This window comes from Vulpes lagopus, chromosome 2 (genome assembly GCF_018345385.1).
Source record: "Vulpes lagopus strain Blue_001 chromosome 2, ASM1834538v1, whole genome shotgun sequence".
NCBI classification, from domain to species: domain Eukaryota; kingdom Metazoa; phylum Chordata; class Mammalia; order Carnivora; family Canidae; genus Vulpes; species Vulpes lagopus.
In genome coordinates this window covers 171,743,346-171,769,491 of record NC_054825.1, presented here as the reverse complement: position 1 = coordinate 171,769,491, position 26,146 = coordinate 171,743,346, and the positions used below count along the sequence as shown (strand labels likewise).

Below are 26,146 nucleotides of genomic sequence, written 5' to 3'. Positions count from 1 at the left end.
ACCCTGAGTCAACGGCAGACGCTCAGGCAGGCGTCCTTTGTTAGTATTTCTATATAAACCTCTAAAAGGTAAATCTTTCTAACATAATCACATTACCAACAAAATTAACGGTAATTCTTAGATCTTTGGTAAAAATGTGTGTTCACTAATAGATTTCTACAGATTTTTCCTACAACCAGGCTTTGGGAGGAGAACCTGGTGTAAGCACAGTCCAAAACTCTAGATGGCTTTTTTTTTTTTTTTTTTAAGATTTCATTTATTTATTCATAAGAGACACAGAGACACAGGCAGAGGGAGAAGAGCAGGCTCCATGCAGGAAGCCCGATGTGGGACTCGATCCCAGTACTCCGGTATTATGCCCTGAGCCAAAGGCAGACCCTCAACCGGTGAGCCACTCAGGTGTCCCACCTATTTTTAAGCTGAATTTCAGAAAGGGATATAACTAGCCTCCAGGTACCCAGCAGGCCCACACCAGAGCCTAGGGCTGGTTCCCTCAAAACACGTTCCCCACTTCCAGGATTGACACAGACTTTCAGTAGATCATAGAACCTCCTACCACAGTCAGGTAGAAGAACTTCCTGGCAGAAGCAGTATTTAGCGGGTTTTGAAGAATGTTTACGGGCTTACCAGGTGAAGGGAACTGTCTTTACACCTGCTCCCCCATTTACTGCCCCCCCCAACCCGACTCTAGGCTTTATTCATATACCAAGGACGTTTTATTACTTAGATTTTAATTTATAAATAAACAAAAATGTCAGTTTACCTTAGGTGCTTTTTGTCACACGTTGACCATGTTAAAAACCATTATTATTTTTATAATTGTTGCCTGCTAATGGAGATTAATGGGGATTCAAGGCTCCACTTCCCTCCACCAGCCCTGGCGGTGTCCCTCAGGAGAAGACTGGACCACCTTGATTTGTACCTTATTTTCCCAGGTGGTTTCTCCCATGAAAGGCTAAAAAAACCCTTCCGGCAGTGGACTGGAGGTTTGGTCCAGGATGGGGTTCCCATCTGACCTCTCTCCACATTCTCCCTCAGCAGTTTGTCCAAAAAAGTAGATTGGACTGTCCAGATTTCTCCCCATGACTCCTCCCAAGATTCAGCCGTAACAGACAAGACGTTTGTCCTCCTTCCTTGGTGATTATTCCTCGCTGGCTCCCCTAATCCCAGGTGGTTTCTCCCAGCAGATAATTGCTCTCAGCTGTACGCCGTATCCCTAGAGGCAAATTAGCTTTTCTAAATATAACACAGAGCACCGGACTTCACCGCCAATATCTTCTCCCTCTCAGAAGCATACCTCGACCAGGGCTTCAAGTGGCAATCACGACCTCGCGCTGTGAAAACCCGCGGGTGGCCTAAACCTCCGCTGTACGGAATGGAGACGCCTCAAAGATGGCGGCTCACGCTCAGAGGCACCACTGGGCGAGGCCATGTTTTCGGCCAGACAGTGTCTCTTATGGGAACCGCGCCATGTTGATCGTTGGCACACGCAGCTTCCAAGGTAACTCAGAGCATGCGCACTACCAACAGTTCCTGAGGGGAGGAGTTAGAGGGCAGACCGGAAGCGGAAGTGGCCCTCCACGAAGGCTCTTTCTGTGCTGGTGTCAGGAGTTTCTCCCCGTATCAATTGCAAGAGGTCTCTGAGGTGATTTCGGTTGGTCGTGATTAGGGATTCTGTGGGGTCGGTGATGGGAGTGTTGTCTGTAGAGTGAGTGATGGCGGTTTCTGGGCTCAGTGGTGAAGATTGTGGCGTCCGTTGCTGTGATTGGAGTCTCTTGGGTCAGTGATGGGGATCTTTGAGATGAGTGTGGGGTTTGTGGACTCAGTGATGGGAGTCAGTGGTCAGTGAGCTGGGTTCGATGGGATCTATGATAAGCTTGCTTTCTAAACATTCATAAATTTTGGTGTGTAGCATTTTATTGTTCCAGTCAAAAGTACTGGCTTTTAATTTTTTTTTTCTCTCATCCATGAGTTATTAGAAGTGCGTTGTCGATTTCAAATAATGCCTCAGGGTAATGCTCGAGTTTAAAGTTTGCTTTACGTCTAGTTCTTGGTCGGTTTTCATAAATGTCACATGTATAACGTCAAAACAATGTGTTCTCTATTGTGTTGTTTCATAGATACACTCAGCTTATCTTGTCTGATTAAAGAAAATTAAAGAAAAAGGTAAACTGACTGGATTGGTAATTTGTCCACTTGACCTTCCTTTTGTAGTATCTGCTTTTTATATTTGAAACTATTATTAGAAATAGTTGATTATTTTTAATTATAGATATGATTAACTCAAAAGATACCATAACAATTCTAGCTCCCACCAATAATTTATAAAACGGGTCATTTTTCCAAATGCTTTCCAACACTGGATTTTTTTTTTTATTTTTTATTTTTATTGTTTTTAAGATTTTATTTATTCATGAGAGACAGGCAGAGACCACCCAGGCATCCCTCCAACACTGCATTTTATTTATTTATTTATTTTAAAGATTTTTTAACTTATTTATTCATGAGAATACACAGGAGAGAGAGAGAGGCAGAGACACAGGCATAGGGAGAAGCAGGCTCCATGCAGGGGAGCCTGACGTGAGACTCGATTCCGGGTCTCCAGGATCACGCCCTGAGCTGTAGGCGGCGCTAAACCGCTGAGCCACCGGGGCTGCCCACTGTATTTTTTTAAAATAAGTTTTTACTGGGCACCTTGGTGGGTCAGTCCGTTGGGCAACTGACTGTTGATCTTGGCTCAGGTCTAGATCTCTGGGTGGTGAGTTCAAGCCCTATGTTTTGGGCTCCATGTTGGGCATTAAGCCTACTTAAAAAATAAAATAAAATAAATTTTATTATTCTTAGGAGAAATTAGATCTAATTGCCGTAATGCACTTTCCTGTTAGTAAAATGGCATCTTTTTGCTTAATTACCATTTAAATTTCCTTTTCTGTGAATTTTTATATCCTTTGTTCAGTCTTTTTTTCTGGGCTTTTCACCCATACTGGTTGCTAGATTTTTTTTTTTTTTAATTTAAAGATAACCTATTGTTACATATTGAAAATTTATTTTTTTTTCATTTTTATTTTAAGGTGTATTTTAATATATAATTAAGAAATATCATCTACCCAGAAATGTGTTTTTCTTTTTATAGCATCTGGGTTTTCTCACATATGTAATAAAGATCTCTCTTACCCAACCACAATGTTAACACAAACATTTATTACTAAAATTTATTTAAATATCTTTTGGGATTTAAAAAATACATATGCATAAATGTTTAGTCTTGCTAGAATTCAGTCTAATTAATGTATAATGTGTGATGGGGATCTAGTTTGTTTTTTTCCAGGTGGATGATCAATTCTGTCAGTGCTCTTACACAATAAATGTCCTGTGTCCACTCAGTTGAATGCCATTTTTGTTACATATATAAGTCAATATATATGTTTTGTTTTGTCTTTTTTATTACATTGGTTCTTATTAAGTTTTAATATCTAATAGAGAATGTAATGGCTGATATTTATTATATGCTTCTTGTGCGCCAGGGAGATGTTGAATACTTTATGAGCATCACCTCATTTTAATTTGTGTAACTATGAAATAAGTACTTTCATCCTCATTTTTGAAACTAAAACAGAAAGCACTTCTTCCTATTTTCATAGCTGAAAGATAGCAGAGCTACAGTTCAAATCTTAAGTAATATTACTCCATATCTCATGGCCAATACCCATCATAGGTTCCATTAAGCTTTATATTTTCCATAGCACTGGTTCTCAAAGTGTCCTCAGACCCTCAGCATCGACATCACCTGGACACTGCTTAGAAATGTAAATTCTTAAAAAAAAAAAAAAAAGTAAATTCTTGGACCGAGTGTTTGTACCCCCAAAAGCTTTATGTTGAAATCCTGATCTCCAGAAATAATCGTGTTAGTTGGTGAGGCCTTTGGGAACCGGCTAGGTCATGGAGGTGGGGCACTCATAAACGAATAGTGCTGTTACAAAACATCCCACATAGCTCCTGAGCCCCTTCTACCAAGTGAAGACACAATGAGAAGGTGCTGGCTATGAACCAGCAAGAGTCCCCTGACTAAAATGTGACCACACTGTGTCCTTGATTTTGGACTTTACAGCCTCCAAAACTGTGAGCAATAAATTTTTGTTGTTTATAAGCTACCCAGTCTGTTGTATTTTATTATAGCAGCCTGACTGAACTAAGACAACTGCTACCCTGGGCCTATTAAATCAGAACCTGGGAGTGAAGTTAAGGATTTTTAACTGTATTCTAAGAGGCCCTCCAAGTGTTTTGAATCCACACTCAAGTTTGAGAGCCTCTGTTCTGTTTCTAGCTCTGGGAACTTCACCTTGGTGTTCACAGGAAATGTTTGTGTGATAAATATCGAGTATCTGACCATGTGGACATTGTCGTTCTAGGTTTTTTGGTGTCTCTGGGGAGCCTCTGGGTTAGATCTTTACCCAGACTCCAGCCTGCCTCTCTCCAGCAGCTCTGCTTGAGCTTACAGATGTCTACAAAGCTTTAGGCTCCTGAGAGATTAAAGTTTGAGACCTACCATGACTATGTCAGCTAATCGGACCTCTCCCCAGAAATCCCTGATCCTGGTTCCAGAGGAACATGACAGTTCATTTGAGGTGAGAAGGAAGAGTCCCAAGGGGTAGGAGTTCATTCTAGGAGTAGATACCTCTGATATGTCACCAGAGCCCCTGGGCAGCAGCAAATGGGTCATAGGAAGCAACCAGACTCTTTTATTGCCCTGAAGCAAATCTTGATTTTTCTGCCAAGAATGAGCAACACATGAGTGTCTCCATATCCATAGGCCCACTGTATAACAGTACAGAGATGGAATGTCAAAAACTCCCTTTTAGGGGTGCCTGGGTGGCTCAGTTGGTTAAGTGTCTGTCTTCAGCTTGGGTCATGATCTCAGGGTCCTGGGATCAAGGCCCAGAGTCAGGGTCCCTGCTCAGCGGGAGGCCTGCTTCTCCATCTCCCTCTGCTGCTCCCTCTGCTTATACTCTCCTTGTCAAAAAATGAATAAAACCTTAAAGAAACGAAAAACATTTCTTAAAAAAACAAAACAAAAAAACCCTTGCCTGTTATTTTGTCCATGTGCTATATTGATCTTTGGCTGAGGATAAGATTCCCAATTAGAAGTTATTTTTGTGTGGAATTCTGAAAGTATTTCTTTTTTTTTTTTTTTTAAGATTTTTAATTTATTTCCATGAGAGACACAGAGAGGGGCAGAGACATAGGCAGAGGGAGAAGCAGGCTCCTCATAGGGAGCCTGATGTGGGACTCGATCCATAGACCCCAGGATCATGCCTTGAGCTAAAGGCGGCAGATGCTCAACCACTGAGCCACCCAGGTGTCCCTCTCTATTTCTTCCTCTTCTTCTTCTTCTTTTTTTTTTAAGATTTTGTTTATTTATTCATGAGAGACACAGAGAGAGAGGCAGAGACACAGGCAGAGGGAGAAACAGGCTCCATGCAGGGAGCCCGATGTGGGACTCGATCCCGGATCTCCAGGATCACGCCCTGGGCTGAAGGCGGTGTTAAACCGCTGAGCCACCGGGGCTGCCCTCCATTAATCATTTTTATGAACTACTTCCAAAAATATTAATCCAGACAGGCAAAAAGTATGAAACTTTGCTATAATGTTGATTTTATTCCCTAACCAAAAGCATTAAATTAGAAATACAAAGTAAATGACTTTTGTACAACTTTGAGACTAAGTATCACTGAGCTGTACATTTTAAAATGGTAAATTTTATGTTATGTACATTTTACCACAATTTTTAAAAAATAGTTTTAAAAAGTAAAAGCCTAGCAAAAGAACCCCTCATATCTGAAAACTTTAAATTTTTTTCTACTCAAATATTCTTTAAAGGGAAAACTGTAAAGATCTTAGAAAATTCTTTTAAGTTTAATTTCAATTAAATAAATAGCTACGTTTTATGTATTCATGAGATACACACAGAGAGAGGCAGAGACATAGGCAGAGGGAGGAGAAACAGGCTCCATTCAAGGAGCCTGATGTGGGTCCATCCCGGGACTCTGGGATCATGCCCTGAGCCAAGTCAGATGTTCAACCACTGAGCCACCCAGGCGTCCCAAGAACTACATTTTAAAGTTTCTGTGGCAAAGCTAAACTATCGATAGAGGGGAAAAATACAGATTTAAATGCCTTTTTACGGAATCCTGGAAGCTTTGGGGGAAAAGACCTAAGGTAAGAGTAACACTCAGAACTGAAGAAGTTAGAAAAGAATTCAGTAGATATGAAATAGTAATAAGGACTAGAAAATAATAAAAATAATAAAATAAGGGAAGAAATTAGTCACATAAGAGAACAATAATTGATGAAGATGTCTGACAGAGCGTAAGTGGCTTCTGAATGTGGGGGTGATCCATATCAGGGAGTAGAGATACAGTGAAAGTATGTATCCAAACAAGAGAGATGGTTATTGCTTTATCAACAATTAGAACAATCATGAATTAATATTATACAAAATCATACAAAAAATATGAAAACCTGAACAAAGGTATACAGTTTTATAAAAAATAAATGTCAAAATTGGTAAATACAGATGGTCCAGAAGCCTTTGAAGAAATTAAAATGTTTATCAAATGTTTCCTGCACAGTTGAAAGTGGTGAAAAACACGTGGATTAATAGTTGAGCTTTATGCCAAAATATTGGGTAAAGATGGTATCTAAAATTATTCCCAACCTTGTTTGTGGTGTTTGTTACTACAGTAATCCTGATGCTCAAACCAGTCAAGAACATTAAAAGAACTGGAAATTTTGAGCATAGTATCAGAATCATAAATGTATTAACTAAATTCAAGAGCACATGAAAAAAATAATCAAATAGGGTTTATCATAGGTTCACATGTGAAGCAGACATTTTCTTACTCAGCAGTTCATTCCAAAGTTAAAATAATAAAATATCTTAAAAATAATAAAAATGCTATATGTCAAAAGATAAAATATATAGCAAAACACTGTTCAGAAATAATTTAGAAAAATAATTTGTCTTATGTAAATACAAAAAATCTAGAGATGGAATGGATGAATTTCTCGGAACATACTGAATTTCTCACCAAATCTTTAATTACTGTTTACCACACTTTCACTTTTAGGTATTAAGAATTTTATTTAAGTTAATTTTTAAAAAATATTTATTTATTTGCACAAGCAGGTGGAGTGGCAGAGAGAGGGATAAGCAGGCTCCCTGCTGAGCAGAGAGCCCAACTTGGGGTCCAATCCCCGGACCCTGGGATCATGCCCTGAGCCAAAAGCAGACACTTAACTGACCAAGCTACCCAAGCACCCCAAGTTAATTCTACTTTTAATAGAATTGGAGCATTAGATTTATTTGTACTCATTTTATTCTGCTTCTTGGAATGTTAGGTTTTATGTAAAGTGTGTATGCAAGTCTTATGTTTATTATTTCTGAATGTTACATAGGCACATGAATGTTTCAAGATACAGAATTTGCTGTCTTAATAAGCCATTTTGTATAGTTATAAGGTTTTCACAGTCTGTTTTGTTTTTACTTTATCTGTTGGAGCTGAGAAATACTAAGTTTCTCACCACAAATATATTTCTGTCTGTATTTATCTGTAGTTTCTGTTCATAAATTTTGATACTATGAAATTTGGTGTGGTGATGACATCTGAAATTAATTTTGGATTGTGTTCTTGTTATTTTTCATATTTTTTCCCTAGAATTCAGCTCTGATATTAAGGTGGAGGCTCTTGATTCCTTTTTTTGTAGGCATTTCCGGATATGTTTTTTTTTTTTCATCCTTTTACTGCCATTGTTTGGAGTCCTTGTGCACTTTTTCTGTACAGCAGTTCAGAAAGATGTATTTTATGTAAATTTCTGATAAAAATATTTCTATATATCTTTCACCTTACACTCTTTACTCTTGCTTTGTTTCTGTGTCCCTTCTGGTAATTTGGAATTTTGGATTCTTTTCTATATGGTTGATTCTTTTAATATCTTTATCACATTAACATCTTGATCTCAGTCATTTTTATTTTTAATATTTCAAGTTTTTATTTAAATTTTAGCTAGTTAACATATAGTGTAATATTAGTTTCAGGAGCAGAATTTATTGATCATCACTTATATATAGTACCCAGTGCTCATCACAAGTGCCCTCTTTTTTTTTTTTTTTTTTAAGATTTTATTTATTTATTCATGAGAGACACACAGAGAGAGGCAGAGACACAGGCAGAGGGAGGAGCAGGCTCCATTCAGGGAGCCCGACATGGGACTCAATCCCAATCCCTGGTCTCCAGGATCACTCCCCGGGCTGAAGGCAGTGCTAAACCGCCGATCCACTGGGGCTGCCCTCACAAATTCCTCCTTAATCCCCTTCACCCATCTAGCCCATCCCCTGCTATCTCTCCTCCAGCAACCCTCATTTGTTCTCTATAGTTAAGAGTGTCTTACGGTTTGCCTCTTTTTTTTTATACTAAATCTTTTAATCTCTTGTTTTAGACAGTATCTATTAAATTTATACTACGACCAATGATAAAAGTTCTGTGAATCCACTGCAAGGATTCTTTTGTTTGTTAGATGTTTTTTATTGAAATCTATTTTTTTCTCTTTTCCTTTAAAAATCTTTATTTCCATTTCACATTGCTCACTTGTCTTTTTTTTTTTTTAATTTTATTTATTTATTCATGAGAGACAGAGAGAGAGGCAGAGACACAGGCAAAGGGAGAAGCAGGCTCCATGTAGGGAACCCAACGTGGGACTTGATCCTGGGTCTCCAGGATCAGGCTCTGGGTTGAAGGCAGTGCTAAACCTCTGAGCCACCCAGGCTGCCCTGCTCACTTGTCTTACTGTGCTCCTTGCCAATTTTTGTGTTTTCACATGGTGTTTTATTGGTTTCAGAGAAACCTTTTTTGTGTTGCTTTTTCATTTTCACTTCTTCATTGAGTTCTGCCAATTTATTTTTTAAAAATTTACATGGGGATCCCTGGGTGGCGCAGCGGTTTGGCGCCTGCCTTTGGCCCAGGGCGCGATCCTGGAGACCCGGGATCGAATCCCACGTCAGGCTCCTGGTGCATGGAGCCTGCTTCTCCCTCTGCCTGTGTCTCTGCCTCTCTCTCTCTCTCTGTGACTATCATAAATAAATATTTAAAAAAAAAAAAAATTTACATAACCATTTTTTTTAGCCTCTTTGTCCATTATTTCTCCCTTGAACTCTTAGATTCCTATTCATTTTAGATAGTTAATTGTTTTAGTGCATTCCTTGAAATCATGGTGAATGTGTTTTCTTCTGTATTGTGGCAATTTATTTCTAGCATGTTCCTTTTAATTTCTTCTTTTTTTCTCTCATTCTTTTTGCTATAGTATCTTTGTACATCAGGAGATGTTTATTATTATCTTTGAATGAGGAGATTTTTTCCTGGACAAACTGTTTATAAGAAGCTCATTTGGTAAGGAGTCAAAGCTACTAATATGACATCTTCTTTATTCTCCATTAAATTCTGATGGCATTGGGTTTGGGGGGTGGGGTTTTGGTGTATGTAGGGTATTAGTATGCAAATGTGTGAAAGAGGAAAAATTGGAGCACATGTATTCTTTGCAAGTATATAGGGAACATTTTCAGAAATGAGAATGTTTTAAGCCCCGTAAACAGAATCAACACATCACAAAGCAAACTATAACTGCAATTAAATGACTGCAATTAAATGAAGAAATTTTTAACAATCATAATTTTAGACATTAAAAACAAAGATATCTAAGATATACTTTCCAGAGATACAGATACACTTTCTTGATCTTTGTTCTTCCTATATGCTCTTTCCCTACCCTGAATTCAGTGGTATATGCAACTCCTAAATCCTTATCTACAAATTAGTTCTATTCAACTAGTTAGTATAATCTTTGTTTTATCACCTACATTTCAGTATGTACAAAATTTAAATCATTATTTCTTGTCTTCCCCCAGCCTCCTCTTCTAGTCCTTAAGTCCATCTGTGGTACCAGAATCAACAGTTGCACTGAACTAATAAATGATAATTATTTGAGTTCCCTTTTCTCACCTTAGAGCTGATATCAGTTTCATCTCCTTAATATCAATCTCTTCTGTAGCTTCACTACTCCATCCTTAACTTTAGATGAGTAAGAAATTCATATTGTCTCACATGAATTTTGCAGAGGTCTCGTGACTGATTTTCTATTCTTGCCTATTCCGAAATGTTTTGTTTTGTGAATACACCTTCAGTGTATTTTTAAAATCTTTTCATTTATTTTGAAACAATTACAGATTCTCAAAGGGCATTGCAAAATACAGTACAGTGGTGGTGCATGATTCTTTTTGTTCATTACTGGTTATAATTTGTTAATATTTTGTTGAGGATGTTTGTATCTAAGTTCATGAGACATATTGTCTTGTAGTTTCTATTTTGTGCTTTGTCTAATTTTGGTATCAGGGTAATGCTGGCCTCACAAAATTGGGAAATATTTTTTATTTTCTGGATGAGACTATAAAAAAGAGACTAATTCTTCTTTAAATATTTAGTAGAATTTTCTGGCAAAACTATCTGGGCCTGGAGACTTATTTTTTCAGGAGCTTTTAAATTAAGAATTTAATTTAATGGTTGTAGAATCATCATCTTTTCTATTACATAATTCTGTACTTCTGGTAGTTTGTGGTTCTTGAAGAAGTAGTACATTTCTTCTAAATTTGGGGGTGTATTATTAGCATAGAGTTTTTGTAGTCTCTTATTTTCCTTTAAAAGGCTGTGGGTCTGTATTTTTTTTTAATTTCATTTATTTATTTGAGAGAAAGAGAGAGCATGAGTGAGGGGGAGAGTAGAAAGGGAGAGGGACAAGCAGACTCTGTGTTGAATGTGGAGCCTGACGCAGAACTCAATCCCAGGAACCTGAGATCATGACCTGAGCCAAAACCAAGAGTCGTATGCTTATTCATCTGAGCCACCCAGGCGCCCCTGGATCTACATTGATAGGTCTTATTTCATTGCCGACATTGGTGATTTGTACCTTTTTATCTTTGCCAGTCTAGGTCAGTGAACAAAGTATCAATTTTACTGATTTTTTTTCCAAATAACTGGATTATGTTTTATTGATTTTTCTTGTGTTTTTCAGAAATTTTGTTTTTAATTTCATTGATACCTGCTTTTTATTATTTTCTTTCTTCTGTGTGCTTTGTGTCTGTTTTGCTTATTTTCTAGTTTCTTGAGGTAGGAATTTAGATTAGTGATTTAACAATTTTTCTCTTTCCTTTTTTTATTGGTTATGCTTGACATACAACATTATGTTAGTTTCAGGTATATAACATAATATGACATTTGTACATATTATGAAATGATTACCATAAGAAGTCTAGTTAACATCCATCACCATACATTGTTACAATTTTTTGTGTGTGTGATGAAAACTTTTAAGACTTACTCTTAGCAACTCTAAATATACATGATAGTGTTACTAACTATAGTTACCATGCTGTAACATATAGCATAGCCCATGACATATTTTATAAATGGAATTTTACTTTTTAACTGCCTTCACCTGTTTTGCCAACTACCCATCACCCACCTCTGGTAACCACTAATCTGTTCCCTGAGTCTGTGACTTTTGTTTATTTTATTGTTTCACTTGATATTCACAAATAAATGAGATCATATCGTAATTGTACATCTCTGACTTATTTCTCTTAGCATAATATCCTCAAGGTCCATCCATGCTATCACAAATAGCAAGACTTCTTTCCTTTCCTTATGGATGAATAATATTCCACTGTGTGTGTGTATCACATTTTTTTTTAATTTTTTATTTTTATTTATTTATGATAGTCACACACATAGGCAGAGGGAGAAGCAGGCTCCATGCACCGGGAGCCAGATGTGGGACTCGATCCCGGGTCTCCAGGATCGCGCCCTGGGCCAAAGGCAGGCGCTAAACCACTGTGCCACCCAGGGATCCCTGTATCACATTTTCTTTAGACATTCATCCATTGATGGATATAGGTTACTTTCATGTTTTCGGTATTATAAACAGTGCTGGAGTAAACGGGGGGATCCATGTATATAATTTTTTAAAGATTTATTTATTTTAGAGAGAAAGTGTGTGTATGTGTGAGTGGAGGGAGGGGCAGAGGAGAGAGAGAATCCCAAGCAGGTTCTGTGCCAAGCAGAGAGCCCAATACGGGGCTTGATCTCATAACCCATGAGATCATGACTTGAGCCGAAACTAAGGATCAGAGGCTTCACCAAATGAGCCACCCAGGCATCCTTGCGTATATATATGGATAAATACCTAGACGTGGAATTGCTGGATCATATAGTAGTTCTAGATTTAATTTTTTGAAGAACCTCTATACTATTTGCTATAGTGGTTGCATTAATTTACTTTTTTTTTTTTTAAGTAGTCTCCATGCCCAGCATGGAGCCCAATGTGGGGTTTGAACTTATGACCCTGTGATGAATACTTGAGCTGAGGTCAAGAGTTTGAACACTTAACCAACTGAGTCTCCAGTTGCCCCCCAATTTACATTTTTATTTTTTTAACATTTTATTTATTCATGAGAGACACACACACACACACACACAGAGAGAGAGAGAGAGAGAGAGAGAGAGAGAGAGAGAGAGATTGGGGCAGAAACACAGGCAGAGGGAGAAGCAGGCTCCATGAAGGTAGCCTGATGTGGTACTCCATCCCGGGACTCTAGGACCATGCCCTGGGGCCAAAGGCAGGCACTAAACCACTGAGCTATCCAGGGATCCCCCAATTTACATTTTTACCTGCAGTGCACAGGCTTCCCTTTTTTCCACATCCTCGTCAGTACTTTTTAGGTTTGTTTTGATAATTGTCATTCTGACAGGTGTAAGGTGTCTCATTATAGTTTTAATATGCATAAGTGATGTTGAGCACCTTTTCATGTACCTATTGGTCTTCTGTATGTTTTTGGGAAAATGTCTATTCAGATCTTCTGGCCATTTTTTAATTGGATTGGTTCCCATATTCTAATGTAAGCATTTAGTCCCTTAATTTCCCTTTCAGCATTGCTCCCACAGATTTTGATAAATTGTATTTTCACTTTCTTTCAGTTTTATGTATTTTCTGAATTTCTTTTGAGAATTCCTTTTTGACTTAAAGGTTATATAGAAATGTGTTGTTTAATTTCCAAATATTTTGTGGCTTTCCAGATAGCTTTTGTTATTATTTTGTAATACAATTCCTTTGCAGATTTTTCTGTTTTCTTTGTTATTTTTAGTTTGATTTCATTATGGTCAGAGAGGCTATGTATTTTAATTCTTTTAGATTTGTTTTGCAGGCTAGAATATGGTCTATATCGGTCATTGTTCTATGGGTCGTTGAAAAAATGTGTTCACTGTTGAACAGTTGGAGTATCGATTAGATTCTAGTTCTTCTATATGAATGATTATTTCTTATCTACTGTTTCTGTAAATTGCTGAGTGTGGGTATTCAGTTTCCTAGAATCCTTTTTTTTTTTTTTTAAAGATGTATTTATTTTAGAAGGGGGGATGAGTGGGGAGAGGGGCAGAGGGAGAGAGCCCCCAGGCAGACTCCCTGCTGAAGTGTGGCTTCATCTCGTGACTATAAGATCATGACCTGAGCTGAAAGTAAGAGACACTCAACTGACTGAGCCACCCAGGTGCCTTTCCTGTAATCCTTTTCTTTTTTCAAAAGTTTATGAGTCCAGGTAGAAATACCCATTCCTTCAATTATGCATTTACAGATTAAATTTTTTAAATATGGAAGATCATGTTCTTAAACATTTTGTTATGAAAAATACGTATACAAAGGTAAATAAAGTAGTATAAGGAGCCCTTCTATCTGTTGTTGTACTTACCACCTAGCTTTAGTAGTCATACTCTGTCATTCTGATTCCATCTAAAACTACCCTTCTGCCCCCTTAGCTGCTGGGTTATTTTAAAGCAAATCTCAAATACCTATCTTTTTTTTAAAAGATTTTATTTATTTATGAGAGAGAGAGAGAGGCACAGAGACACAGGCAGAGGGAGAAGCAGGCTCCATGCAGAGAGCTTGACGTGGGACTCGATCCCGGGTCTCCAGGATCACGCCTTGGGCTGAAGGTGGCGCTAAACTGCTGAGCCATCCGGCTGCCCTCAAATACCTATTTTATCTGCAAATACTTTGACATGTATCTCTAAGAGAGGAGAATTGTTTTTTCTTTAACAAAACCAGTAAGTCGTTATTACAAACAACAGTAATTCCTAGATATGATCTAGTACCTGATTATTGTTTGAGTCTTTTTAAACATGTCATAAAAATCTTTCTAACATTAGTTTTAGTTAAGGGCCAAACAATGTCTACAAGTTGCATTTGGTTAGTATGACTCCTAAGTCTCTCTGTCTCTCTCTTTTTTTAAGATTTTTAAGTAATCTCTACCCTCAATGTGGGACTCAGACTCATTACCCTGAGATCAAGAGTCACCTGCTCTACTGACTAAGCCAGCCAGGTACACCCACTCAGACTCTTTTAATGAAAGATTACCTTCCATTATTTTTTCTAATATAATTTATTTTTTGAAGAAATGGGCCATTTGTCACCTTCTGGATTTAGCTGATGTTTCAATCTTAATATAGTTCAGTATGTTCCTCTTTGTTTCACTTTATGAATAATTTGTTAGACCCAGAGGCTTAATAGATTCAAGTGGCATTTTTCTTTTTCTTTGATAAGAATACTTAATGGGGATCCCTGGGTGGCGCAGCGGTTTGGCGCCTGTCTTTGGCCCGGGGCGCGATCCTGGAGACCCGGGATCGAATCCCACGTCGGGCTCCCGGTGCATGGAGCCTGCTTCTCCCTCTGCCTATGTCTCTGCTTCTCTCTCTCTCACTGTGTGCCTATCATAAATAAATAAAATTAAAAAAAAATACTTAATGGATGGTATAATGAAATCAATTACCATATCAGTGTCAGGAGGCAGATAATTTTTGGTTATCTCTTTTTGAGTGTTAAAATTGATCATTGGATATAGATGTTATTAGCTGGTCCATCCATTGTAAACTTCTTTTCTGCCTTTCACCTGAAATAGTTAAGCAACCAATAATGATTACTGAATAAATTCACTATTTCATTAGGAATTATAAAATTATGATATTCTAACTTCCTTATTTATTAGCTAGAATCATTCTATAAGAAATTTTTAATCTTTTATTTGGTTATCCTCCAATAGGGATCTTCTATGAAAAAAGTTAACAGCAATCTAATTACCTTACTTTTAGTAAAAGTAAAAAATCCTTGTTCTGTGATCAGATTGTTTTTTTTTCCATAACTACCTTTGTGACATATTATATAGACTTTTCTCCATTATATAGAGCTATTTAGTGTTCCCCAAACTTATCATGTATTTTCCTATCTCCTCACCTTTACTTTTCTTCTCTGGGAAATGATCTTTCCTGCCCTCCATTCTTTATTATGCTTATCATCTTTCAAATTAAATTCAACTAATAAAAATGTACTGCCCCATATCAAATACACTTTCCTTTTGTAGGTACTCAGTGTATTTTAGGTACTCAGTGTATTTTACTTAAGAGATTTGTTTTTTGACACTTTAGTGAACTGTCTTCTTTTCCCCTTCTTTTAAATCTTAAGTGTTTTAAGTTGCTAGAGGATTAGAAACGTAAATCATTCATTTCTTTGTTCCCAGGAGGAGCATAATGGCTGGTCCTAAATTACTCAGGAACTGTATCACAGGTCATTCATCCATTTGCTAGAAGACTAAAAGAGAGCCTATTTCATTCTTGAGTTTTGAAAAACAAGTAATTAACTGAAATATAGAACAAATGGCAGAAATTCTTTATTGGATTTCTTTCTTCCACAAAATATTGTGTAAAACTAGATATTCAATGTGCTTCCTGTATGAAATATTTTTTAAAAGTTCCTGTATTACTCAGGTGTATGCATTTATCAAAACTTCAGATGGCATACTGTGGATTTGTACAGTTCATTTTGCATAAATTTTACTTAAGAAAGGTAAACAAATATACTCTACTTGATTTGCATTCTCAAGTATTTAGGACAAAGTGTACTGTAATTTACAGTTTATTCTCAACTGCATAAAAGTAAGGTGGACTGATGCTGGATAAAAGGATGGATAAATGTGTGATAGGGATGCCTGGGTGGTTCGGTGGTTATCTGCCTTCAGTTCAGAGAGTGATCCCAGGGTCCAGGGATTGAGTCCCACATCGGGCTCCCTGCGAGGAGCCTGCTTCTCCTTCTGCCTGTGTCTCTGCCTCCCTCTGTGTTTCTCATGAATAAATAAATAAAATCTTTAAAAAATAAAATAAATGTGTGATAAAATAGAGTAAAATGTTAATAATAGATCCTAAGTGGTGGGTATACAGGTTTTACTATGCTGATTCTTTTAAATTTTTTGTACATTTAAAATTTTGTATAATGTTAGGAAATGGGAGATGAGTTTATAAAAAGCAGAAGTAGTAGTGCATGGATGGTGCAGTTGCCTCTGCATCCAATTCTTGGTGTCAGCTCAGGTCATTATCCCAGGGTCATGAGGTTGAGCCCTGCTTTGGGCTCTGCACTCAGCATGGAATCTGCTTGAGATTCTCTCTCCCACTCCTTCTGCCCTTCTTGCTTGTGCTTGCTTTCTCCAAAATACATAAATCTTTTAAAATATTTTTTAAAAGAGGAAATAACAAAACCAAAAAAAAAAAAAACTGACAAAACCCATATTCCATATTCCTAAATATAGTCTCTCCATCTCCCAAAGCTATCTATCCACATTGAACAGCAATGTGCCCTTACAGGGATCAGTGTCCTTCAGGGATGTCGCTGTAGATTTCAGCAGAGAGGAGTGGCAGCATCTAGACCTTGCTCAGAGAAACCTGTACCGGGATGTGATGCTGGAGACCTATAGTCACCTGCTCTCTGTAGGTAAGCACAGTCAATTGGGTCCACACAGAGTATTTCTATTCTTAGTTGCTAAATGCTATGGAATATCTGAAGTATGCTTGTTTTATCCTTGGTTTATCTAGGATTCTTTATCCCCTTAGGCATTCTGAATATTCTGTTCCCAGAAATATATGGTTACTTTCCTAAAGAACAAAACTTCATTGAACAAGACTTTTTTGTTTGCACTTTGAAACACAATTAGCTGGATCTAGTCCTTTATAATTTCTCACAAACAGGGTATGAAGTTCCCCAACCAGAAGTTTTCATGTTGGAGCAAGGAAAGGAGCCATGGGCATTGCAGGGTGAGAGCCCACATCAGAACTGTCCAGGTAAGTGAGCATGACCCAGACAGATGAGAGAAAGGAGAGCAAACCTCAGCTGTCTTGAGAAAGATTGGTATCTCTAAAATGCTACTAAGGGGACTCTTTTGGAAGGCCTTAGCATTTTTTTTTTTTTTCTATTGCTTGAAGACCCTTGACATTGGCCTCTCAGATAACTAAATGCCTTTATCATGTCTAATCTTTTTCTTTGGCTTTTAGGAATCTTGATCACATGCTAATATCTTCAATAAAGGTTTTCTTTTTTTTTTGTTTGTGCTTTTTGTTTTTGTTTTTTGGTTATGCTTCTTTTCTCAAACATTGTTTTTCTTTCTGCCTTCCCCATTGTCCAAGATTCTTTATGTTTTCAGGCATTGGTGGATCTGCTTTCTTTCAGTTACTGTAAGTCGCACATTCCCACTCCTGGTAGACCTCTGTCATTTCTTTTTTCCACTATGAGATGCTTGAGAACATTAACTCCAACCAGGCTCTCTCCTATTTTCTCTATAGGTACTGACATAAGATTTATTACTTGCTCATTCCCCATGCCTTTCACCCAATTGATGACTTGGGGGTAATTGTCACTTAACCCTTAGGAGTACTTTTCTGTTATTTCCTTCCATTCATTGTTGGTTGACTTCACACTAACTGGGACTTATGTGCCTTGTTGGCTGATTTTTTGTATTTGCTTTATATCTGTACTTCACATGATGAAGTTTGAGTTTAATCATGGTCCTTATTCAGGGCACACTGTCATCAGTCTGGGTAAAGATTCTCTATTACAGTTGTTGGCCCTTATCTGCAGTTTCACTTTCTGCATTTTCAGTTACTCATAGTCAGTCATGGTTTAGAAATAGTAAATGGAAAATCCTAGAAATAATTTATTAGTTTTAAGGTGTGTGCCTTTCTGCATAGCATGATGAAATCTCTTGCCATCCCACTCCATCTCTCCTGGGAGTTGAATCATCCATTAGTCCAGTATATCCATGCTCTAAATGCTACCTAACCATTAGTCACTTAGTAGACATTTTGATTATCGATTGACTCTTATGATATTGCAGTGCTTCTGTTCAAGTAACCCTTATTATACTTAACAGTGCCCCCAAAGCACAAGAGTAGTGATAGTGGCAATTCTGGTATCCCAAAGAGAAGCCATAAAGTGCTTCCTTTAAGTGAAAAGCTGAAAGCTCTTGACTTGACAAAAAAAATCATGTTCAGTACTGTCTGAGGATTCAGGCATCCAATGAGGGTCTTGGAACATGTCCCCTTCAGATAATGATGGAACTCTTATATTTTATTTTTTGATTTATTACCATTTCTTTTTCCCCAACACCCATCTCACTTTTCACTGTAGGCACTTGTTTTACATGATGGAAACATATTTTTTAATTCATGAATATTTTAAATTTGAAGGTGACTTGGGATATGTATTATTAATTTATATAAATATTGCTATGCTGTATATCTTGTTCTTTGCCTTACTTTTTCCACTTCTGTTCATGGTGGATTATATTCATAAAGTTTATTTCCTCTAACCATTGAATTATATTCTAGAATGCTTCCTACTACCACTTTCATTAGCCTTTCCATTAAATGAGTTACTCTCACCCTTTACTTTGTGTTCAACGTGGATGAGCCATATTTCCTCTCTAGCCTCTGCTAACTGGTCTTTGAGCTAAAACATCATTCTCTTTTGAGGAGAGTTCAGGTTTCAAACCTCATAGCAGAGAATTTCTGAAAAAGCTTCTTTCTACATTGAGAAGGAAGGTGATGCTTCAAGTGATATTTTGTTGTATTTCATTCTAGAAGATTTGTGGCAGATTGGTGACCAGATAGAGAGCTATCAGCAAAAAGAAAACAAATCTTTAAGAGATGTTGCTTTCATCAAGAAAATTTTGACAACAAAGAAGGATTATGAATATAAGGACATTAGAAAAATAATTTATGTGAGCCAAAACATTCTTTCTCCAAAAAGATCCCATCAGTGTGACTCATTTGGAATTGCTTTCAAGCATGCTTTAGATTTACACAGTCATTATAGAAACAGTACCTCAAAGAACATTAATAAGATTACTGAATATAGTAAAATTTCTTACTATACTGACCCTGAGTGTTCTCCAACAGGAGAGAAGTTATGGGAACATAATCAATGTGGAAAAATTCTCAGCTATAAACAAGCATCCTCTCAACATCAGAAAATTCATACTGGGGAAAAATCTTATGAATGTGCTGAATTTGGAAAGATCTTCACCCAGAAGTCACAACTCAGGGTACATCTGAAAGTTCATACAGGAGAAAAACTCTATGTGTGCATTGACTGTGGGAAGGCTTTTGTAAAGAAGCCAGAATTCATTACACATCAGAGAGCCCATACTAGAGAGAAGCCCTATAAGTGCAGTGAATGTGGAAAAGCTTTTTTCCAAGTGTCTTCTCTCTTAAGGCACCAGAGAATTCATACTGGAGAAAAACTTTATGAATGCAGTGAATGTGGAAAAGGCTTCTCTTATAACTCTGATCTCAGTATACATCAAAAAATTCATACTGGAGAGAGACACCATGAATGTAATGATTGCGGTAAAGCATTTACGCAAAAGTCTACACTCAAGATGCATCAAAAGATTCATACAGGTGAGCGATCCTATATATGTATTGAATGTGGACAGGCCTTCATCCAGAAGACACACTTGATTGCACACCGAAGGATTCATACTGGAGAAAAACCATATGAATGTGATAACTGTGGGAAGTCCTTCATTTCTAAATCACAGCTCCAGGTACATCAACGAATTCACACAAGAATGAAACCCTTTATATATACTGAATATGGGAAGATCTTCAACAATAGTTCCAACCTCATTACACATAAGAAAGTTCAAATTAGAGAGAAATCTTCCATATGCACTGAATGTGGTAAGGCCTTTACTTACAGATCAGAACTGATTATACATCAGAGAATTCACACTGGGGAAAAACCTTATGAATGTGGTGACTGTGGAAAAGCTTTTACTCAAAAGTCAGCACTCACAGTGCATCAGAGAATTCATACAGGAGAAAAATCATATGTATGCATGAAATGTGGACTAGCCTTCATCCAGAAGGCTCACTTGATTGCACATCAAATAATTCATACAGGAGAGAAACCTTATAAGTGTGGCCATTGTGGGAAATCCTTTACTTCCAAGTCACAACTCCATGTACATAAACGAATTCACACAGGAGAGAAACCTTATATGTGCACTAAATGTGGGAAGGCATTCACTAACAGGTCAAATCTCATTACACATCAGAAAACTCATACTGGAGAGAAGTCTTACATATGTCCTAAATGTGGAAAAGCCTTCACACAAAGGTCAGACTTGATTACACATCAGAGAATTCATACTGGAGAGAAACCTTATGAATGTGGTACCTGTGGGAAAGCCTTTACCCAAAAATCACACCTCAATATACATCAGAAAATTCATACTGGAGAAAGGCAGTATGAATGCCATGAATGTGGGAAAGCCTTTAACCAGAAATCAATACTCATTGTGCATCAGAAAATTCATACAGGAGAGAAACCTTATGTTTGCAGTGAGTGTGGAAGAGCTTTCATCCGGAAATCAAACTTCATTACTCATCAGAGAATTCATACTGGAGAGAAACCTTATGAATGCAATGATTGTGGGAAATCTTTTACCTCAAAATCTCAGCTCCTGGTACATCAACCAATTCATACAGGAGAAAAACCATATGTGTGTGCTGTTTGTGGGAAAGCCTTTAGTGGCAGGTCAAATCTCAGTAAACACCAGAAAACTCATACTGGAGAAAAGCCCTACATCTGTTCTGAATGTGGGAAGACCTTCAGACAGAAGTCAGAGTTGATTATACATCATAGAATTCACACTGGAGAGAAACCATATGAATGCAGTGACTGTGGCAAATCTTTCACTAAGAAATCACAACTTCAAGTGCATCAGCGAATTCACACAGGAGAAAAACCTTATATATGTGCTGAGTGTGGGAAGGCTTTCACAGATAGGTCGAATTTGAATAAACACCAGACAACACACACTGGAGACAAACCCTATAAGTGTGTAGTCTGTGGGAAAGGCTTTGTCCAGAAATCTGTGCTCAATGTCCATCAGAGTATTCACACTTGAGAGGAACAGTATAAGAAAAACTCAGATCAGTTCTGATTGTATATCATTGAATTTTTCCAGGAGGAAAATATGCGTATTATCATAAGTAGAAATACCCTATCAAAATGTTCCACATTACTGAACAGAAGAGGGCCCAGAATGAAGGGGACCCTTCCTACTTTGTCACCACCTTCATTAAACCATGAGGCATTCATCCTGGAAAAAAAGGGATTTTGTCCATTTGACAGATTAAAGAAGGCTTCTCATGAAAAATATGATGGAACTGAGGTGCCTAGGCGGTTTTTCCAGTTGAGCATCAAATACTTGATCTTGGCTCAGGTCTTGGTCTCATGGTTGTGAGTTCGAGCCCTGTGTTGGGCTCTGCACTGGGTATGGACCCTACTTAAAAAAATATGTGTGAAGCAACATTGTTACCAAATTCTGCGTAGGGAGGTTTGTTATGTTAATGATAATCCTGTTTACTATGGAATAGGTAAAGTGCTAACAAGCTAAATGGTGGAACAACATATAGTACTGACAAACCCTAAGTTCTCTGAGATGTTTGCTGCAGAACACATCGTCTTAACAGTTTCGGGTGTTTTTTCATCCTTCTGTTGAATCTAACATGGTTGTGTATATCCAGCCCCCATTGAGTATTTCCATCAAGGAAGAGATAACTCAGCAAAAAAGCTTCTTATGTGTATGGACACAAACCTCAGAGTGTATCAGAGTGTATGTTGACCCATTATCCTTTAGCATCATGACTTATAACCCTCCTTTATCACCTATCAGTAAGGTGTCTTTGACTCTCATCAGTCCCTAGCACAATGTCTTCTGAGCCCCATAAATACATTAGTGCTAAACACTCTAACTGCCATTATTTCATTTAGCTCCTGGCATAGTGTTTTGTGAACCTCTACTAACCTCAAGAAAGCTGACCCTCATTTATCCTCCAACATAGTGTTTTGTGAACCACCACTACCCTCAGGAAAGTTTCTGAGGTAAGAATTTTTTGGTCATTTTGATCAACTTTTCATCTAGTCTCCCTTTTGCTGTCATAGTTCTTCCAGCTTCTTTGCTTTCCGTAATGACATGACATTTATAATAATAACGAATCAGTAACTAATTTTTAAAACCTCAACATTTGTTCATGTCTTCTCTGTGTCCATCTTCATGCCATGGGCTCCACAAGCACCTTCTCCCCGTGTGCCTCAAACATACTAGTTCAGGTCCTGCCTCAGGGCTGTGCTCTATCTACAGCACTCTTTGAAGAACAAGGTCCTCATATCTCTGTGGTTAGCTCCTTCATGTCTTCCAGGGGCACCTCTTCATAGAGGATCCTGTGCTTTCTTTCCTGCCTGGCTTAAAATTTTGGTCCCCTTCTGACTATGTCTTTATCTGTAGCACTTAATTCCATGATGCCCTGTGTATTTTAATTGTCAATGGCTGCCACACTAGAATGTTTTTCCCTGTTTTGTTCACCACTGTGACCCTTGACCTTTGCCTGACAACAACAAGTATTCCATAAATGCACATTTTGGAGTGTTGACCCAGCCCATCATAATTTCCCTTTGATCTTTTATGTATTGCAGTTTAACCCTTTGATCTTTTCTGTATTGCAGCATAAGATGCTCCAATGGGGAGAACCAACTTGCCTAAAACACCAGGCTTTTTCATCTCTAGCTTTTACCTGGGCTGTGCCTCCTTCCTGGCCCTAAAGCTGAAACATTACCATAATCCTTTTGGCCTAATGCCAGCCAATTTAAAGAAGGGAAAACTGAGGCAGTGGGAATCCCATATAGATGCTTGGTGTTCCAGGATTTCTTACCATGATTCTGAAATGCCACAGTGAGCTCCAAAATCACTGCAGAAGAGTCTGCTCACTTTAGCATACACAACCTTACCCCACCCCAGACCCTTACCTATAGACCCATTCCTCATGCCCTGACAAGCCCAAAGTAATAGAAGGTAGGGGCTGACAGCAAATAGTGCAGACCTTCCTTGGAAGTTAGGTGACTGACCCAAGACTGGCAGCAGTGATCTCTCAAATCCAGGCAGAATGTTTGATTCAACACTTAGCTGCTGGGCAGCCAAATTGGAAGCCTCAGAATGGTTCCTCCAAGTCAGTCTACTGGTGATAACTGGGAGTGGGAAGTAGTAGAGTTGTGCAGATAAAATGTTAACCTATTGGTAACCCCCTTTATTTCACCCAGTACTGTATCTGAGGCTTCTCTAAATGTCTTATAACCCAAAATTCTGCCCCAACTTAAGATGTTTGCTGACCCTTCAAGAAAGTGTGTGGAGACCTTGCCCCCTTCCCCCATTTTACTCCAGTACTGTCTTTACCACCCCCTCCTAATTCCAGGAAATGGTGTCTAGAGGTCTTTTCATTACCTCCTCCACATTTACCTCCAGCATAATGTCTGTTACTTCACCTGTGTTAAAGTCTAGTAACCTTCATATTCCCCATGTATTCTTACTTTCATGTAGTAGTGATTGATGGCACTTACTTCAGTTCTCAGAATAGAGAGCTGTGATGTACCATTCCCCCCATCCAACTATTAATATCTTCTGATACTTTCTCTTTACTTATAGTAGGATGGTTTGTGATCTCCCTCCATTACTTGTCCATCACAACAGTGGTGACTAATTACCATTTCCCCACCTAGCAGTGTCTGTAATGATCCCCAACCCAGCATGTGGTGATGTCCTCAGTACCTTCTCTGAAGACTGTTAAGTGCCATTAACCTGCTTCTCTCCCCACAAGTAAGGTTAAGACTGATAATGTACCATAAACTCCACATTATTCACCTGCATTTTGGAATCTTCATTATCACTCTTCCTGTAGGACCTCCACTAATAATCCGCAAAAAGTCTATAGATGCCCATTTCCCAGTAACACAGTATCTGTGACTCCTCCATTGAATCCTGGTAGTATTTGCTTTTCCCCTATTGATCCCTATTAACAATGCTGATTCCCCATTGCCCATGTTGCTTCATGAGTCCTTGCTTCTCCATATCACCACTGTTTGCATGGACAGGAAACCTGGAAGAGGGAGAAGGGTTGAGGATGAGATCCTGGCATCATAGACCCTCTGGGGAATTAGTGGCCTAGAGTAGGGTGGAGAGGATCTGAGGGCCCCAGGAGACCACAAACTGAGCTTCCCATGATGCAACCAGAATAGTGAAGGCTCTGGGTGTGGATTCAAGTCCTAGTGCCAATGCTGGGAGATTCTGGGCCAACCCAGCAAACTTTCCTCCTGGGCATTAATTGCCTCACCTATAAAATGGAATTATGGAGAATGAAGTGACTTAAGGTAAAGTCCGGGCTTACTAAGGTAGCAGGACTAGTGGAGACCGGTGTGGGTATCCTGTTATTGTTAATAACATTACTAGTTATAAATTGACACAAGCATCTGACCAACATCTACATGGCTGTGCCCAAACCTCACAGAGGGAAACGTTCTTTTGTTGTAAATTACTTTCAATTATTTCTCTTTTATATGTATTATTATACTGTAGTACTGAGATATATTTTTAAAGTCACATTTATTGAGGTATTTATATAAAATAATATTCACCCTTTTTAGTATACAATTTTGAGTTTTGACAAATGCATACAATTATGTAATCACCACCACAATCAAGACAGAGCACATTTCCCTCACTTCCCAGAATTTCTTCCTGTCCCTTTTTAGGCAGTCCTGCTCCCTACTTCCAGCCTCTTACAGTCACTAGTTTGATCTGTTTCTTGTCTCTATAATTTTACTTTTTCCATAATATTATAGAAATATACATGTATCCATATGTATGTATGTACATATGTATGTATGTCCTCTTGAATCTGACCTCTCATTTTATGATGTATCTGGGATTCATCCACATGGTTGTATAAGATACAGATGGAAAATAAGCTGATGAAAAGATGCTCAACATCATTAGTCAGGAAAATGCAAATTAAGACTGTGATGAGATACTACTACATACTTACAAGAATGGCTTAAAAAAATTTTTTTAAATAGTACCAAATGTTGTCAAGGATGTAAAGCAGTGGAAACTTTCATGTGCTACTCTTGGAAAGGTAAAGTAGTTTACCCACTCTGAACCAAAATTGGTAAGTTCTTATAAAATTATCCATATTTAACCTAGAGAAATGAAAAATTATGTATGGATTGAGTTCACAGAAACTATATTCAGTTGCCAAAAGATTGGGAACAATCCAAATGTCATCAGTGCGTGAGTAATTCAACAAACTGTAGGACATCTATACAAGGGAATACTACTTACCACAAAAGGGAATGACTTACTGACACAAGCTACAACGTGGATGAATCTCAAACGTATTACATTTTACCATGTAATAATTTAAATTATATTTGATAAAAGATTATTAGATATTAGATTATAAATATAGATAGGTTTTATAATTTTATATGTGCATATCATTACAAACTATAGTAATATTGTATATTTACAATATATAGCACACTATAATATTTATTGTATATTCCTTATAATAAAATGTTTATTTTATATGATATATGTATTGTGCAATTATTGAATTATGTAATTTTATATCAAACTTTCACATAACACTTAAATTATTTGTGTTTTTACATGTTTACATTTAATGTTTATAGTGTAAAATTATAACTATAATAAAAGGGAGCATATGGTCTGGAGAGCCTGCAGTTGTAGCTGGTCAGCATTTTTATTGTCAACAGCTAAACCCTGGGTTTTCTTAACATCAAGGAATCTTGTTCTACTTTGCCCAGCTGT

The 26,146-nt window shown here is 37.7% G+C and overlaps 1 protein-coding gene across 9 annotated transcripts; it reads left to right on the top strand.

Annotated features, from left to right (window-relative positions):
- The first annotated feature begins 1,565 nt into the window (after nucleotides 1-1,565).
- Nucleotides 1,566-25,907, top strand: LOC121485452 (zinc finger protein 585A). 9 transcript variants are annotated; one of them, XR_005986280.1, is made up of 6 exons: nucleotides 1,586-1,779; nucleotides 4,410-4,625; nucleotides 16,785-16,911; nucleotides 17,166-17,258; nucleotides 19,053-22,368; nucleotides 22,990-25,907. XR_005986280.1 is itself a non-coding variant. In XM_041745822.1 (6 exons), the coding sequence occupies exons 4-6, from the start codon at nucleotides 16,878-16,880 to the stop codon at nucleotides 21,386-21,388; spliced, it is 2,463 nt and encodes an 820-aa protein (XP_041601756.1). In that variant the 5' UTR covers nucleotides 1,586-1,779; nucleotides 4,410-4,625; nucleotides 9,358-9,443; nucleotides 16,785-16,877; the 3' UTR covers nucleotides 21,389-25,907. The 9 variants fall into 9 exon arrangements, 8 of the variants coding, with proteins under 8 accessions (XP_041601752.1, XP_041601756.1, XP_041601758.1 ...); XM_041745822.1 differs by adding an exon at nucleotides 9,358-9,443 and having other exon boundaries at nucleotides 19,053-25,907; XM_041745819.1 differs by adding an exon at nucleotides 2,121-2,166 and having other exon boundaries at nucleotides 1,602-1,645; nucleotides 19,053-25,907.
- Nucleotides 25,908-26,146: the final 239 nt, after the last annotated feature.

Excerpts from the sequence above, each read along its gene's own strand:
- LOC121485452 (XM_041745818.1), top strand. The coding sequence starts at position 4,548 with ATGACTATGTCAGCTAATCGGACCTCTCCCCAGAAATCCCTGATCCTG. Across the intron at positions 16,912-17,165 it reads TAGTCACCTGCTCTCTGTAG|GGTATGAAGTTCCCCAACCA; the intron begins GTAAGCACAGTC and ends TCTCACAAACAG. Across the intron at positions 17,259-19,052 it reads CCCACATCAGAACTGTCCAG|AAGATTTGTGGCAGATTGGT; the intron begins GTAAGTGAGCAT and ends ATTTCATTCTAG.